The sequence below is a fragment of the Sesamum indicum genome, linkage group LG7 (genome assembly GCF_000512975.1).
Source record: "Sesamum indicum cultivar Zhongzhi No. 13 linkage group LG7, S_indicum_v1.0, whole genome shotgun sequence".
In the NCBI taxonomy this organism is placed as follows: Eukaryota; Viridiplantae; Streptophyta; class Magnoliopsida; order Lamiales; family Pedaliaceae; genus Sesamum; species Sesamum indicum.
The window spans coordinates 9239153-9251375 of NC_026151.1; the positions used below are offsets into that span (position 1 = coordinate 9239153).

Below are 12223 nucleotides of genomic sequence, written 5' to 3' on the forward strand. Positions count from 1 at the left end.
GTTCCTCAATTAGTTTTAGACTTTAAGTTGGCCTTTCTTACGCGCCCGACCTCACAATCACCACTTCCCATCGTTTGTTGTTGTGCATCTTTCCTTACTTGCTGATATTTGTATTTTGATCACTCATTTTATCTAACTGAGAAAATAAGAAAAAGTTAGAATTACTTGATTGAGATGTAACAAACTATAAAGCATATTGTTAGATTTCAAATAAATGTGTAATTCTAACAATTGATGTTATACATTAAAAAAGAATAGGGTCAATTATAGATCTCTCCAAGTTTGATATAATTACAAATATTCTTTCATTTAAAAATTATAAATATTCTTCTTAGATGAAAAATAATTATACAGTCCTAGATGGTAAAATAAAAATTACTAGTTTACCCTTTTTGTTCTTTTAAAGAGAATATTTAAAAAAAAGAAAAAGAAAATCTGAATGCGGATAAAATAAATATCTTTTGAGAATATTAACTCATTGAAACGATATATAAAATTATAATTTATTATTCAAAAAAATATTTTTAATAATTCATCACAAAAATTGGATAAAAGACCAATGAAAATGAGATTGTTATTATGCATACCTTAAAATCAAGAGGGTATTTATAATTTTTCAAATAATATAAAAATATTTATAATTATGTCAAATCTCAATAGAGGTGGTTGTAATTTGCTATAAAGAATACTAGATAAAAGATGAAATATAGTTACAAAATCAATGTACTATATAATCTAAAAATAGTAAAATCTTTGCGATACTTATGTAAAAAAGAATGTTTTAAACATATATGTGTGTGTGTGTGTGAGAGAGAGAGAGATTTCATGGACTAGGAAAAATCTAAGCACTACTTCTCATAGCAATATCAGGCCGTTTATTAACAAATCACCCGACACGCGCCGTTAATAGAAAATTCCACACCTAATCTCTGAATCATGGAAGTCAACTTGCCACTTAAATTTAAGACCAATCTAAAAAAGAATGGTGAACTAAGGCTTTAAGACCAGCCCAAGCCAATCTGCAGGCGCGAATGCTACTACAAGTGAATATATATAGGCTTGCGTATCCACAGGCATGATTTCTCGGAGAGTAAGGATATGATATTTGAAACAATAACCAGCAATAATTCAAATGAATAAATTAGCATACTGAAAATTCCAATTATTACCATACACATCAGAAAGGAGTCTCGATTTTGTCATGGAGAGTAACCACCAAGTTGTGAGCATCATCGAGCAGTTTCCAGACGTCGAGATGCCCAGCCATTGCATTGCACTCTCTCAAAATCTCATCCATGCTACTATATTTTTCTATGATCAGTTTCCTCCTTTGCAAAACAGAAGCAGCAATTGCGTAGAGTAATAGATCATCTGTGGGAGGGGCTCGCAGCCTTATCCTGCTCCATGCTGACTTCCGGATTCCCGCTCTAACTGCAGCCTGGTCAGCCCACATGACCTCCCAAAGGCACAGAGTTTGCTCGAAAGTTAGTTCCCGTCTAAAGAGTACTACCACCATTCTGTATACGAAAAAGCAATCCTCAGCCTGGAGTTCTTCCAAGTGCCTGTAAAGATGTCCATCTTTATACTTGATGATTTTGGAAACAATGTTCAGCTGCCTTCTAATACCCACTTCATCGAGCCTGAAATTATGACGAGCCTTCTTCATGAAACCAACAAAACACCAGAAAGCTTCATTATCCTCAGTCATCACCGTAATTATGGGTGAAAGTAGATCGCTCATTCCTTGGCAATAGCCAATTTCAGGGTCGTAAAGAGCATAGGCTTCAAGAATGGCAACTAAACGGGAAGCGTGGAAGATCCTCCAAGGCTCGAGATGATCATAATCCTTCAATCCGACAACCTCAGCAGAGCCGCGAGCTTTGGCTTCAGACACTGCAGCCTGGACAGGGGAGTACGCTTTCCATTCTCCATTTGCACGAATTGCATCAAGGCGGATAATTCTCTGCCAGGTGGCAAAATTTTCTGCACTGGCTGGTTTGGACTGGACTTCCATTTTCGATGAAGAGGAATCCTCATTAGAAGGCAAATCACGATCATTTTCCTCCATGCTTTCTGTGAAGTTTAAAGTTTGACTCGACTCAGGATCATCTGAGGAGTTTGAGTCTGATGACTCCGAGTCAGAAGCAATATTTGAATCTGTGAATCGTTTAGAACCAGCAAAGCCATCCATTATTATGGCAGTAGGCTGGTCTGAGTCCTCATCATATGGTAAGCTTTCTGCACTAGAAAGGGATTCCCTAGCACTCACAACATCTGGAGAGTCAGAAGAATCTATGCCTTTCATGGGACTTCCACCATCCCCATTGCTACTTTCACCACTTTCACTTCTCTTCAGGAGTAGATTATTTTGTTTAAGAAGTCGACGGCATTGTTTCCGTAAGTTCTCATATTCCTTTCTGCATACAATAACAGAACAACTGCGGGAAGTCGGTACAAAGTATATTTCAAATCAAAGAGATCGACTAATTTAACTTAAATGAAACAGAGTATAACTTAACAAATGAAGGGCGAGAAGGGATTAAGGTAGAAAGAAGATGATGTGGAGTTTGTCACTGCACCTTTTCTCAGTTCTGATGGCATCTCTTTCTTCTTGGGAACTAGTTAGGTCATAACTGCAAAAATGTAAAACAAAGTTAAGATCATTGGCCAAGACAGTTCACCACTACGGCACTACCTTCTTTTGAAAAATTGGTCCTCAGCTGATGGTCATAGGCTGGACTTGGACCCATCTTTTTTCATCTTTTTGCACCATGCATTCGTCTTGTGAGGCTTTATCTCGAGATATAAACCCAAATCCATTTAACTACTAAAGAAAAATTCTGAAACAAATCTGGATTACATACTTAGGTACATTGTGATAAAGAATCTAGAAGGCAAATCAACTTACACTCCAAGAAGAAATGGCCAAACTTCCGGCCGGATACTCTGATCAACACCCTACACAAAATAAAATTCAAAATGGATATTTGCGCGAAACTAAATATTCAAATTCATAAATACAAGACCAATGATCTCTAAAGATCGAAAAACTTAAAACTACATGAAAGCACAACTCACTCCACTGCGGACTTTCTTTAGAATTTTAACTACATCACGAAGTTTCCCATCGGGTGTGAACGATGTTCTCCACTCTTGAGCTGATAGTATGTGTTTCCGTTTTCTTCGAGACCATGGAGACTTGAGACGACTTCTGGAATGAACAGTAGTACTCCACTTTTAGTTTGATAAATAAGAATGCCAAGTCACAAGAGGAGTCTCAATCATTAGAAAGGAGATTTTCTTGTGACACATTTTTTAGGTGAAAGCATATAGGTTAGAATTCATATCATCCAGTCTTTCATTTGGGGGCAAACAATAATTAATAACAGAGTCATCCTCATTGTAAACATGAGATGATGGAAATAATCAAGATTTGAAAATAGCTAAACCAGGTTATATATGAGCTAAACTATTACTAGCTTAAACACCACTAACAAAAAACACATTGTTCCCCAAATTTTTCAGCGGGCAAGAGAAACATATTCTTCCAAGGAGCACCTTGCAAATGATAGGCCAACAGCAAATGATTTGGCAGCCAAAGTAACTATAGCTAGAAGTTTACTGACTTGAGGTGAATCATATGCGTTGGGTTTTGTGCAGGTAAAGCTTTCAATAAAATTAGTACAGGTGATCCTAGGTACAAAATAGGAACAACATAGATAATCTTTGAAATAACATATTAGGACTTGGTAAAACCTTGAGAAGATACAACCTCAAATACAAAAAGGTTCAGAGAAACAATGAAAAGGTTTGTTTCTCACTGCACCTCAAAGAAGCATGTTCCTTTAGAAAGTGACTCCTACATTCATCAAGATTGTAGAGCTTTTGACACACTGAGAGAGAAAAATCACTTGACTAGGTAGAGGATTGGATAAAAAGGACATGATAGAAGAGAATCAAAATGATTGATCATGTTGGTTGGCTAATACAAGAACTTTAGGGTGCCAAAGAATCCTGATCTCTCCAACATTTTATGCTAAACTACAACAAAATTTGTTCTCCTAACTCTGATGGCGTTAGTTATTAAAAATATCAGAAAACATCCAAAATATTTTACCTATAGCATGAAAAAAGCAGGGAAAGGTAGTGCACACCAAAACCAAGACATTCCTCATAGTGAAAAATGAACACTTTAACCTCTTCCATGAAGTATTAAATCATCAACAAAGAAAAATTGACCCTGTCATAATGCTCAGTTATCTATAAACCACCTCCGGTCTACAAGTCAGTGCTTACTCGTGGATTCAAATGTGCAATCTCTGCTTTTGACATTGAACTTTTAACCCTCCACTTGGTGTAAGGAAAGTGCAGAAAAATATTACTTAGTACATAGAGTCTTGGAAGAGGTCAACCAATAATTCCAGTACAAGCAAGATTTTCCTAGATTATATTTTCCTTGTTGGACTAATTTATTAAGTGTAAATATCCATTACTCACTCTCAAAGATTCTCAATTTACTGGTTCTAGAATCTCAGTGCGAAATGCCTAACATAATTTCTCTATAATTTCACTTAATCAAAATAGAAAGCAAATAAAATAAGCCATCTCATGACTCCATCTTTGTAGACTAATTAAAAAGTATACCAAGTCGATCCACCAAAAGTCTTCACGCATTCTTTGACTAACAAGAAATCTAAATACAAGTAGTATTTTTATTAACAAGATAAATCTCAGATTTCTGTTCTAATAGACCAATCCACTACCAAAAGCAACTAAACTTGCACAAGAACACTGCAACTGCAGCTTAATAACACCTAAACGGAAGCTTTAAGAATGAAAAACGAAAAAGGAAGGTTGCATATGGATTTAGCTGCAGTGAAGTAAGAGAATGAGCTGAAGAATAAGAGAAGAGAAGGTTAAAATCAATATTTGGAAATATTAGATTGAGATCTGAACTTAAGTATGAGAAAAGGGGAAAGTACCAAATGATATAAATGGAAGTAAGTTGAAAGAGAGAAAGAGGAAGACTAACCGATTGGAAGAAGAAGAAGAACAAGATGCTGGTGAGAAGTTGTTGGAGACTACTATGAATAGAACCGATCTCAAATGAATCCACGATGAAGATAATGGTGAAGACGGCGTATTTGAGGAGGATGACGGTGGCGAAGAGTTTGACGAAGACGTAGTTTGACTCCTTCTTAGAGCTCTCATCTATGTAAAACCTCTCTCTTCTCTCTCTCTCTCTCTCTCTCTCTCTCTCTCTCTCTCTCTCTCTCTCTCTCCCCTAATTTACGTAAATAAATTACTTTCCCTAAGGTTTCAGAAATTCCTCAGAGATAATTCGTACTCGTTATTCTCCTTTTTTCTTTAGCTTTTTACCTAGTGGTGTAGAACACGGCGGCGGCCAAGGCGACGCCAGCAATCGCCGTAAAGGCGAGGGTTACACCGCCATTCTCCGCCCAGAATCCACCGCCGACGATCACCTCTCTGCTTGCCTGACTGATGCTGGTGCTGATGGCTTCAATCGCCGAGGCTCCGGCGGCGAGCATCGGATGGAGATCTGGAATGAGTGCTTTAACCCAGGGATTGAGCAAAACGCCGAGTGGACTCTGTACCATCAACTAACTCAAAACAGCAATACTGCTTTAATGCTTTTTCTCCTTTCCTTTGCTGCTGTGCTATTTATTGGTTTTCTCCTTTGTCTTTTCTCAGTCATTCACCTACTGATTCTCACACTCAGTGCGTTGTGTGTATGCATATATCCAAAAATAATAATAAAGTGTATACGTATTCGGCGCGGATATTTGCACAGAAATTTTTGGGGAAATACTTACCCTTATCATTATCGAGGACGGTTAGGATGTTACGAGGGTAGGTGGTAAAATCGGGTCCGAGGTTTCACGACGTCGTACTGATGGGTGTGATGATGAACGTTTTCATTACTTACATTAATCATATCTGAAATTTAAATTCTGTATTTAACTCATGATACTAATTTGCAACCTTTTATTGTCACAATAAGAGCACGCTAAAAGGCCTTACGCATTTTTCGTGGAATAAATACTCATTTTTTCTTTTTTTTTTTAATTTAGCTATTTGGGCCAAAATATATTCTGGGTGCCTACCAAAATTGTATTCAAACTTAATAAAATAAGTTCAAACTACTTAAATCATGATCATGCCTAAGAAAAGGCCTCAACAAGACACACTATGTACATATAACAAATAGAAGGATTCAACTGCAAAGCAAATTCAAAACTTTCTACCACCATAAAATTTTGCAACCACGAAGATTAAACGTGCGCATTTTACATCCAAAAATAAATTTCAAGCTATTAGATCACAATTTGGAGAAAAAGATCAGTTGGCAATCATCAATTCAAATAACTCTTTATTTAAATTTTGAAATTCATGTGTCCATTTCTTCTAGGCCCATAATTCTTCTCGAAATTTGGGTGAAGGCTAAAATACTTAACAACAGATGTCACCTTTTTTTTTTATTTGGGGGGGGGGGGGGGGCGGGGGGGGAGTCACTTCAGACTATTGGAAAGGGGATAAGATTGCAAGGTAGAAAGAGAGGAAACAGCTGGAAATCTCACACAGTTAGCTTTATGCAAAATAAGTGAGAAGAATGTTCTGTCCAGCAGCATAAGTCTAAACAAAACTCAGTCCAGATACTTTATTCATAGATTACAAACTCCAGAATTTTATGTGTGATTGCTCCACATTCACCTCGATCCAACATAAACTATGTTGATTCATCACCAAACTCTTATAAACATAGGGAAGCACAAACCTAGAGTTTTGAAGCTGCTCCGTTGTCTAAAAACCATGTCAACTCCCCTTCTGGTGCGACCAGTTGCACAGGGAGCACATCAGAGTTTGAAACATCACTCAGCGCTATATACACTGGAGTGGCTTTACTGGCACCTGTTGCAACAAGGGCAATATTTGCTGAGGAATTAATGATGGGGAGAGTGAAAGAAATCCTTTCCGGGGGAGGTTTAGGCGAATCCTTGATAGAAGCAACCCACTTCTTGTTTTCTTGAACAAGAGGATGTCCAGGAAACAAAGAAGCAATGTGCCCATCTGGCCCCATACCCATTAGCATAAGATCAAATTTTGGGAACCCACTACTCTGAGATTGATCTAGTATTTTAGTTTTCACCAAATGCTTTAGGCAGGTTTCATAATCATCTGCTGCGCCCTCTGCTGACAATGCATCGTTTATGGCATACACATTACCAGCGGGAATTGGAACCTGTGGAAGGAAACAGAGATTGTAAGAATTTTTCACTTTATACTCTATAGCATACTCAAGATTCAGGTATAGAAATGTGAAATGTCGTAAGAATACCTAAATCCCCTCCATAAATACAATAACTAAAGGAACCACACTATCTGATACAATTGCAATCATAGTTTCACATAATCACCGAGATTTACAGTGTCAAGAAACTGGAAGAAAGGTGGCTACATCCTGTTCTTTATTCCATCAATAACGCGGAACTGTCAAATCTTTGACACCAAGAACAGAAATATACATTCCTCTCCTTGGAGTGGAAAAAAAGATAAAACAATCAAGCAGCACAAGGAACAAAGATAGATCGAATGTTGTTGAGCAAGGAATACGTTTCTTTTTCCACGTTCCACCAACGGTTTAGAGAAAACCTCTGTTCTTCAAACAGATTGTTTGATCTAACTATACTTGCTCTTCCTGAGTTTAAATGGCACATTAGCTAAGGTTTTGGGACAAACTAGTAAACACCTCAGTAAACCGAGTTCCTAATTATGGAATTTCCATCGCAGCACACAAACTCTATGTAAACAAAAATCATGGCAATATAAAACTAACTTGCAAACATCCAGGTACTCTGATAATCTGATCACTACAGCTAAATTGCTTGTTGGATAACTTGAACAAATTCAAAGAACATATCATGGTACAATATTTGGTAAGTCTATTCCGTTTTTCCTCCTTCCTAAGTTGATACCAAGAGTATCCTGAAGCATACATGCCTTATTCTCGGAACCTACACATTTCATCATTTTCTCTCCACATGCAAATAGGAATACCCCAGCACATCCCTGCACACCAAAGAGAAAAGCATTCCTCAAAGAAAATAATACCTTTGACAGGAACTCATTGTAGGCAAGGAGATAATTACTGTCAGGATGATCCTTAGGTACCACTCTCTCGTCCACCCAAAACACATGCCATTTCGACCAATCCACTGAATCAATGTACGGCTGCTCCACTAATTTCCTTTAATTTCATCACCGAACAGAACATTAAATAACATTTTAAAATATATTTCCCTTTTCCAAATTAGAATGTACAGTTCTTGCAATTAACCAATCAAACTTCACACATTTACAATGCAAGGTGCATTTCTATGTTAATTTACGCGACAAACACTGAATTGCTTTAATTCAATAACAAAAGAACTCCAGTAAAGTGCATACAGGAAGATAAAGAAAAATTGCTGTAACACAAAAAAAGAAGAAGAAGAAGGAAAAGCAACTCTTTTACCTCAGAGACTTAACAAGAGAACCACCGGAGATCACAACGGTAAAAGAGCCCCTCTCTTTCGAAATTTTATTAGCTAAATCGGCGGCGTATTCCGCGAGGGACACCGCCAGATCTTCCTCCGTGTCGAACAACTTGACCTTCCCTTTGCTCTTCGGAGTGACAATCTCAGCCATAGATGCTCTTATTCTTCCAAATCTGAATCTCGAGGAACTCGAGTTCACGCGGAGAGAGGTGAAAGCGGGCTTAACAGCGAAGAATCTAGAAGTCAATGGGATGCACAGGAAAGATCGGACAACAGAGTTATCCGGGAGAGCGCGCAGGTGAGGAGAGAGAGGGCGGCAGGTGGAGGCCATGCGCCGTGGGCAGAGAATATATATATATATATATATATATATAGCTGGAAACAGGGGAAGGGGACCACCACCGGCGACTGTGGCGTTGAGCAAAAGAGCGGTAGGTGAGAGTGTCAGGGTTTTAGTTTTAAGCTTTGCTTTCATTTCCAATGAAATATTCTTGTATTTTCCGCCTTAACAATTTATTTTTTCTATATTTTCATTTAATTTTATTTTACTTTATTAAAAATCTTCCTATAATACATTATTTGAGTTTTTTTTTTATTTTATTTTTTTCAAATAATACCTTTCATGATATACTCTCACAAAATCTTGGTATACTTAAAAGAATGGTTCGATTTTTTTCGCTGCAAATCCTATTTCATTTAAAACTCCATTCAACATACACATAATTATGTATATAAAATATTTTTCCAACATGAAATCTAATCCGCTTAAAAGAGTTGCTCAGAAGAATAGATTGATATATTAAACCCATTAAAATATCGCGCATTCAAATTCCACGAATATTGATAATAGAATCCAATTTAATAATAATTTTTTGTTTCTTTGTTTTTTTATAATATTAATTAATTTTTAAATATCAATATATTGAATCAATTTATGTATTTCAACTTATGTATTGAATGATGTACGTCATAATAATTTATATATAAAAGAAGTATAATGCTTACAAGATAACAATTATTGGCCATAGATAAATATTATTTTATAATTATTGGGTGAGTTGATTTGAGTAATTTTCAGTGGCACAATTTAACTATCATCACTCAATGTTAAGTGTATTAACACTCCTGATATCAATAATTTGTATTTATATAATAAATCATGAAATAAAATAATGATGTAGTCATTAATGATGTGAATATGGGCAGAATTGAGGTTAAATGTGAATAGAGGGAGGGAAGTATTGAGCAAAGTGAGTGTAGGTCAAAACCCCACCATGCATGCATGAAATCCGAAATTCATGCAGCCATCTCACAGTTCCAACGTCAATCTATTTCCTTCTCTCTCTACTCTCTCGCTTTGGCAACGCAATCTTGCTTGCTTCCCAATACCCTGCTTTCCCGTAGGTTGGGAGAAAGGGAAGGGAAAAGATTTTTTCGGAGGGGGGAAAGAAAAAACAAAAAAGAAAAGAAAAAATCAAAGGAAAAGAATCCCTCTCTCTCTCTCTCTCTCTCCCTCCCTCCCCACCCCCATCCAAATTATGCGATTTTCAGACCTCAATAAAACAACACATTCATCGATTCCTGTCCCTTTTACAGCGCCGCGCCACCAACGTCAATCTATTTCCTTCTCTCTCTACTCTCTCGCTTTGGCAACGCAATCTTGCTTGCTTCCCAATACCCTGCTTTCCCGTAGGTTGGGAGAAAGGGAAGGGAAAAGATTTTTTCGGAGGGGGGAAAGAAAAAACAAAAAAGAAAAGAAAAAATCAAAGGAAAAGAATCCCTCTCTCTCTCTCTCTCTCTCCCTCCCTCCCCACCCCCATCCAAATTATGCGATTTTCAGACCTCAATAAAACAACACATTCATCGATTCCTGTCCCTTTTACAGCGCCACCGCGACGGCCGCCGTCATATCTACGGCGTCGCCGCCCCACGCCAATCTATGAGAAAGCTCCTCAACGTCAACCTTGATGGCCTCTCGCTTTTGCAGCCTGAATTGCCTACACCGACGCCATCTCCTCCGACGATCACCCCATTCGTGATCCCCGATTTCACTGCGCATATCTTCTCTTCTGCCACCGTTTCCAGGAACGTGTTCGACGTAACAGCGCTTTGTTTCATCTCCGCCCTCCTCATCCTCTCCTCCGTCGCTATCGCCTTCATTTTCTACCTCCGGTTGAGATCGCAGCGTCTACAACATCTCGAGAATTTCAATTCCATCTGGACCGTCAGATTGCTCCTCGTGTCGCTGGCCTCCGTTTGGGCGGCCAATGAAGTTCTCCGCCTACCGTTTGTTCGTAAACATTACCTCTACCCTTTCGAGCTGACACTCGTCGAACAAGCCAATATCTGCAAACTTCACGTCGTTCTCTCTCTCGGATTCTTCGAACCCGGTTTCTTGATCACCCTTTTGTTCCTCGTCAACGTCTCGATCAAGAAACGAAAACCAAGTCGACTATGGGCGCTTGTGTTCTTGTTGATGATTTGTTTCCCGCTCACGTTGCTGCAGTTATTCTTCGTAGTTTTCACGCCATTTGAGGGGAAAATGCCAAAGTTCTTGCACGGGAGCTTCGTCCTCGGCGACGATGTCTACGGCGCGAAAACGGTTCTCTGCGTCTACCCCTTCTTCAGCTGCGTGATCTTCGGAGGTTTCACGATCGCGTACTCGATGGCGTTCTTGCTCTCCTGCTGGCGGGTGATGGCCTTCGTGATCAACAAGGGAATAAGGATGCGGATCAACATCCTCGCCGCCACCGTGATGGTGGCGCTGTCGGTGCAGGTCGCGTGCCTCAGCCTGTCGTGGCTGTGGATGCCGGAGGAAGGAGCATACGGGTTTGTGGTCCTGGCCATGTTTCTTTTTGTCACGGGGTGCATGGCGGTGGGGGAGATCATCTTGGTGCTTAAGCCCATCAAAGATGCTCTGGCGGCGGACGCCGAGTTGCAGCGGCGGGCCACGACGGGGGAAACTGAGTATGGACCGTGCCGTTCGTAGGCTGGCTGTTGAATTGCACGCATGGTCGTGTTTTTGACTTGTAAGGGCATTTACGTCATTTAAGGTCCCCGCTCTGGCATGTTTTGCAAAAGGCTGCATGGCTAAAATGGGAACAGGGAAAAATCCACACCTGATAGCCTGGGTGCCATATAATTACTGTACTTCTATACTCGCCCTCTGATCTAATTTCGACTATTTTTTTTTTTGTTTTTAAATTTTTATATATAATTCTTTAGGATAGTTTGTTCGCTTTACTTTGTACCTGAAATTTAATTTTCCATTATGCAGATATTAGACAGCACACATATGCAATTTCATATGTAACCACTAAGAAGCTAGAAATTTTAATTCTACTTTTCATGCTAAAAAATATATTTGGTTTTGCATGAAAATAGGAAATCTTACTTCTGCTAAAACCCAGTCAAAAATAAATACTAGTGATCCAACCACACTCCACTCGATATGTATGTGTTATTTAAATCTAATTAAAAAATCAAAATCAACAAAATAGGTCCAATTTGAATTTATATTAATAAAAAATAATTAAATAACGAGTTTTATGTAAGGCTATTTTGGTCAATCTCATATTATTTGTCAAAAGAGGCTTTCTAAGGGCTTGAGCCTTAATATATAGTACAGATTAACTAAATAAATGATTGTTATGAAATAAATAAATTTA

At 38.4% G+C, this 12223-nt stretch overlaps 3 protein-coding genes across 9 annotated transcripts; 1 reads left to right on the forward strand and 2 right to left on the reverse strand.

Moving 5' to 3' along the window:
* On the reverse strand, window positions 832-5836 carry LOC105166770 (GTPase-activating protein gyp7-like). Of its 7 annotated transcripts, none has more exons than XM_011086246.2 (5): window positions 5380-5836; window positions 3079-3208; window positions 2909-2958; window positions 2580-2633; window positions 832-2438 (listed from the first exon to the last, which is right to left on the reverse strand). In XM_011086246.2, exons 1-5 carry the CDS (start codon window positions 5616-5618, stop codon window positions 1178-1180), a joined length of 1734 nt encoding a protein of 577 aa, XP_011084548.1. In that variant the 5' UTR covers window positions 5619-5836; the 3' UTR covers window positions 832-1177. The 7 variants fall into 7 exon arrangements, with proteins under 7 accessions (XP_011084548.1, XP_011084547.1, XP_011084550.1 ...); XM_011086245.2 differs by having other exon boundaries at window positions 3079-3211; window positions 5380-5828; XM_011086248.2 differs by having other exon boundaries at window positions 832-2417; window positions 3079-3211; window positions 5380-5824.
* Window positions 6581-9007, reverse strand: LOC105166771 (probable 6-phosphogluconolactonase 4, chloroplastic). The gene is made up of 3 exons (XM_011086251.2): window positions 8534-9007; window positions 8131-8266; window positions 6581-7261 (listed from the first exon to the last, which is right to left on the reverse strand). Exons 1-3 carry the CDS (start codon window positions 8884-8886, stop codon window positions 6797-6799), a joined length of 954 nt encoding a protein of 317 aa, XP_011084553.1. The 5' UTR covers window positions 8887-9007; the 3' UTR covers window positions 6581-6796.
* LOC105166924 lies at window positions 10495-11544 on the forward strand. Its single transcript, XM_011086444.1, has one exon. The coding sequence runs from the start codon at window positions 10495-10497 to the stop codon at window positions 11542-11544; it is 1050 nt and encodes a 349-aa protein (XP_011084746.1).

What these genes read in the sequence shown, in the direction of transcription:
- LOC105166770 (XM_011086245.2), bottom strand. Translation starts at nt 5,618, where the DNA reads ATGGTACAGAGTCCACTCGGCGTTTTGCTCAATCCCTGGGTTAAAGCA. An exon ending in GCCGTGTTCTACACCACTAG is followed by an intron (nt 3,212 to 5,379) that starts GTAAAAAGCTAA and finishes TGTTCATTCCAG; the next exon opens with AAGTCGTCTCAAGTCTCCAT. An exon ending in TAAAGAAAGTCCGCAGTGGA is followed by an intron (nt 2,959 to 3,078) that starts GTGAGTTGTGCT and finishes TATTTTGTGTAG; the next exon opens with GGTGTTGATCAGAGTATCCG.
- LOC105166771 (XM_011086251.2), bottom strand. Translation starts at nt 8,886, where the DNA reads ATGGCCTCCACCTGCCGCCCTCTCTCTCCTCACCTGCGCGCTCTCCCG. An exon ending in TCTCTTGTTAAGTCTCTGAG is followed by an intron (nt 8,267 to 8,533) that starts GTAAAAGAGTTG and finishes ATGAAATTAAAG; the next exon opens with GAAATTAGTGGAGCAGCCGT. An exon ending in ACAATGAGTTCCTGTCAAAG is followed by an intron (nt 7,262 to 8,130) that starts GTATTATTTTCT and finishes TTCCTTCCACAG; the next exon opens with GTTCCAATTCCCGCTGGTAA.
- LOC105166924 (XM_011086444.1), top strand. Translation starts at nt 10,495, where the DNA reads ATGAGAAAGCTCCTCAACGTCAACCTTGATGGCCTCTCGCTTTTGCAG.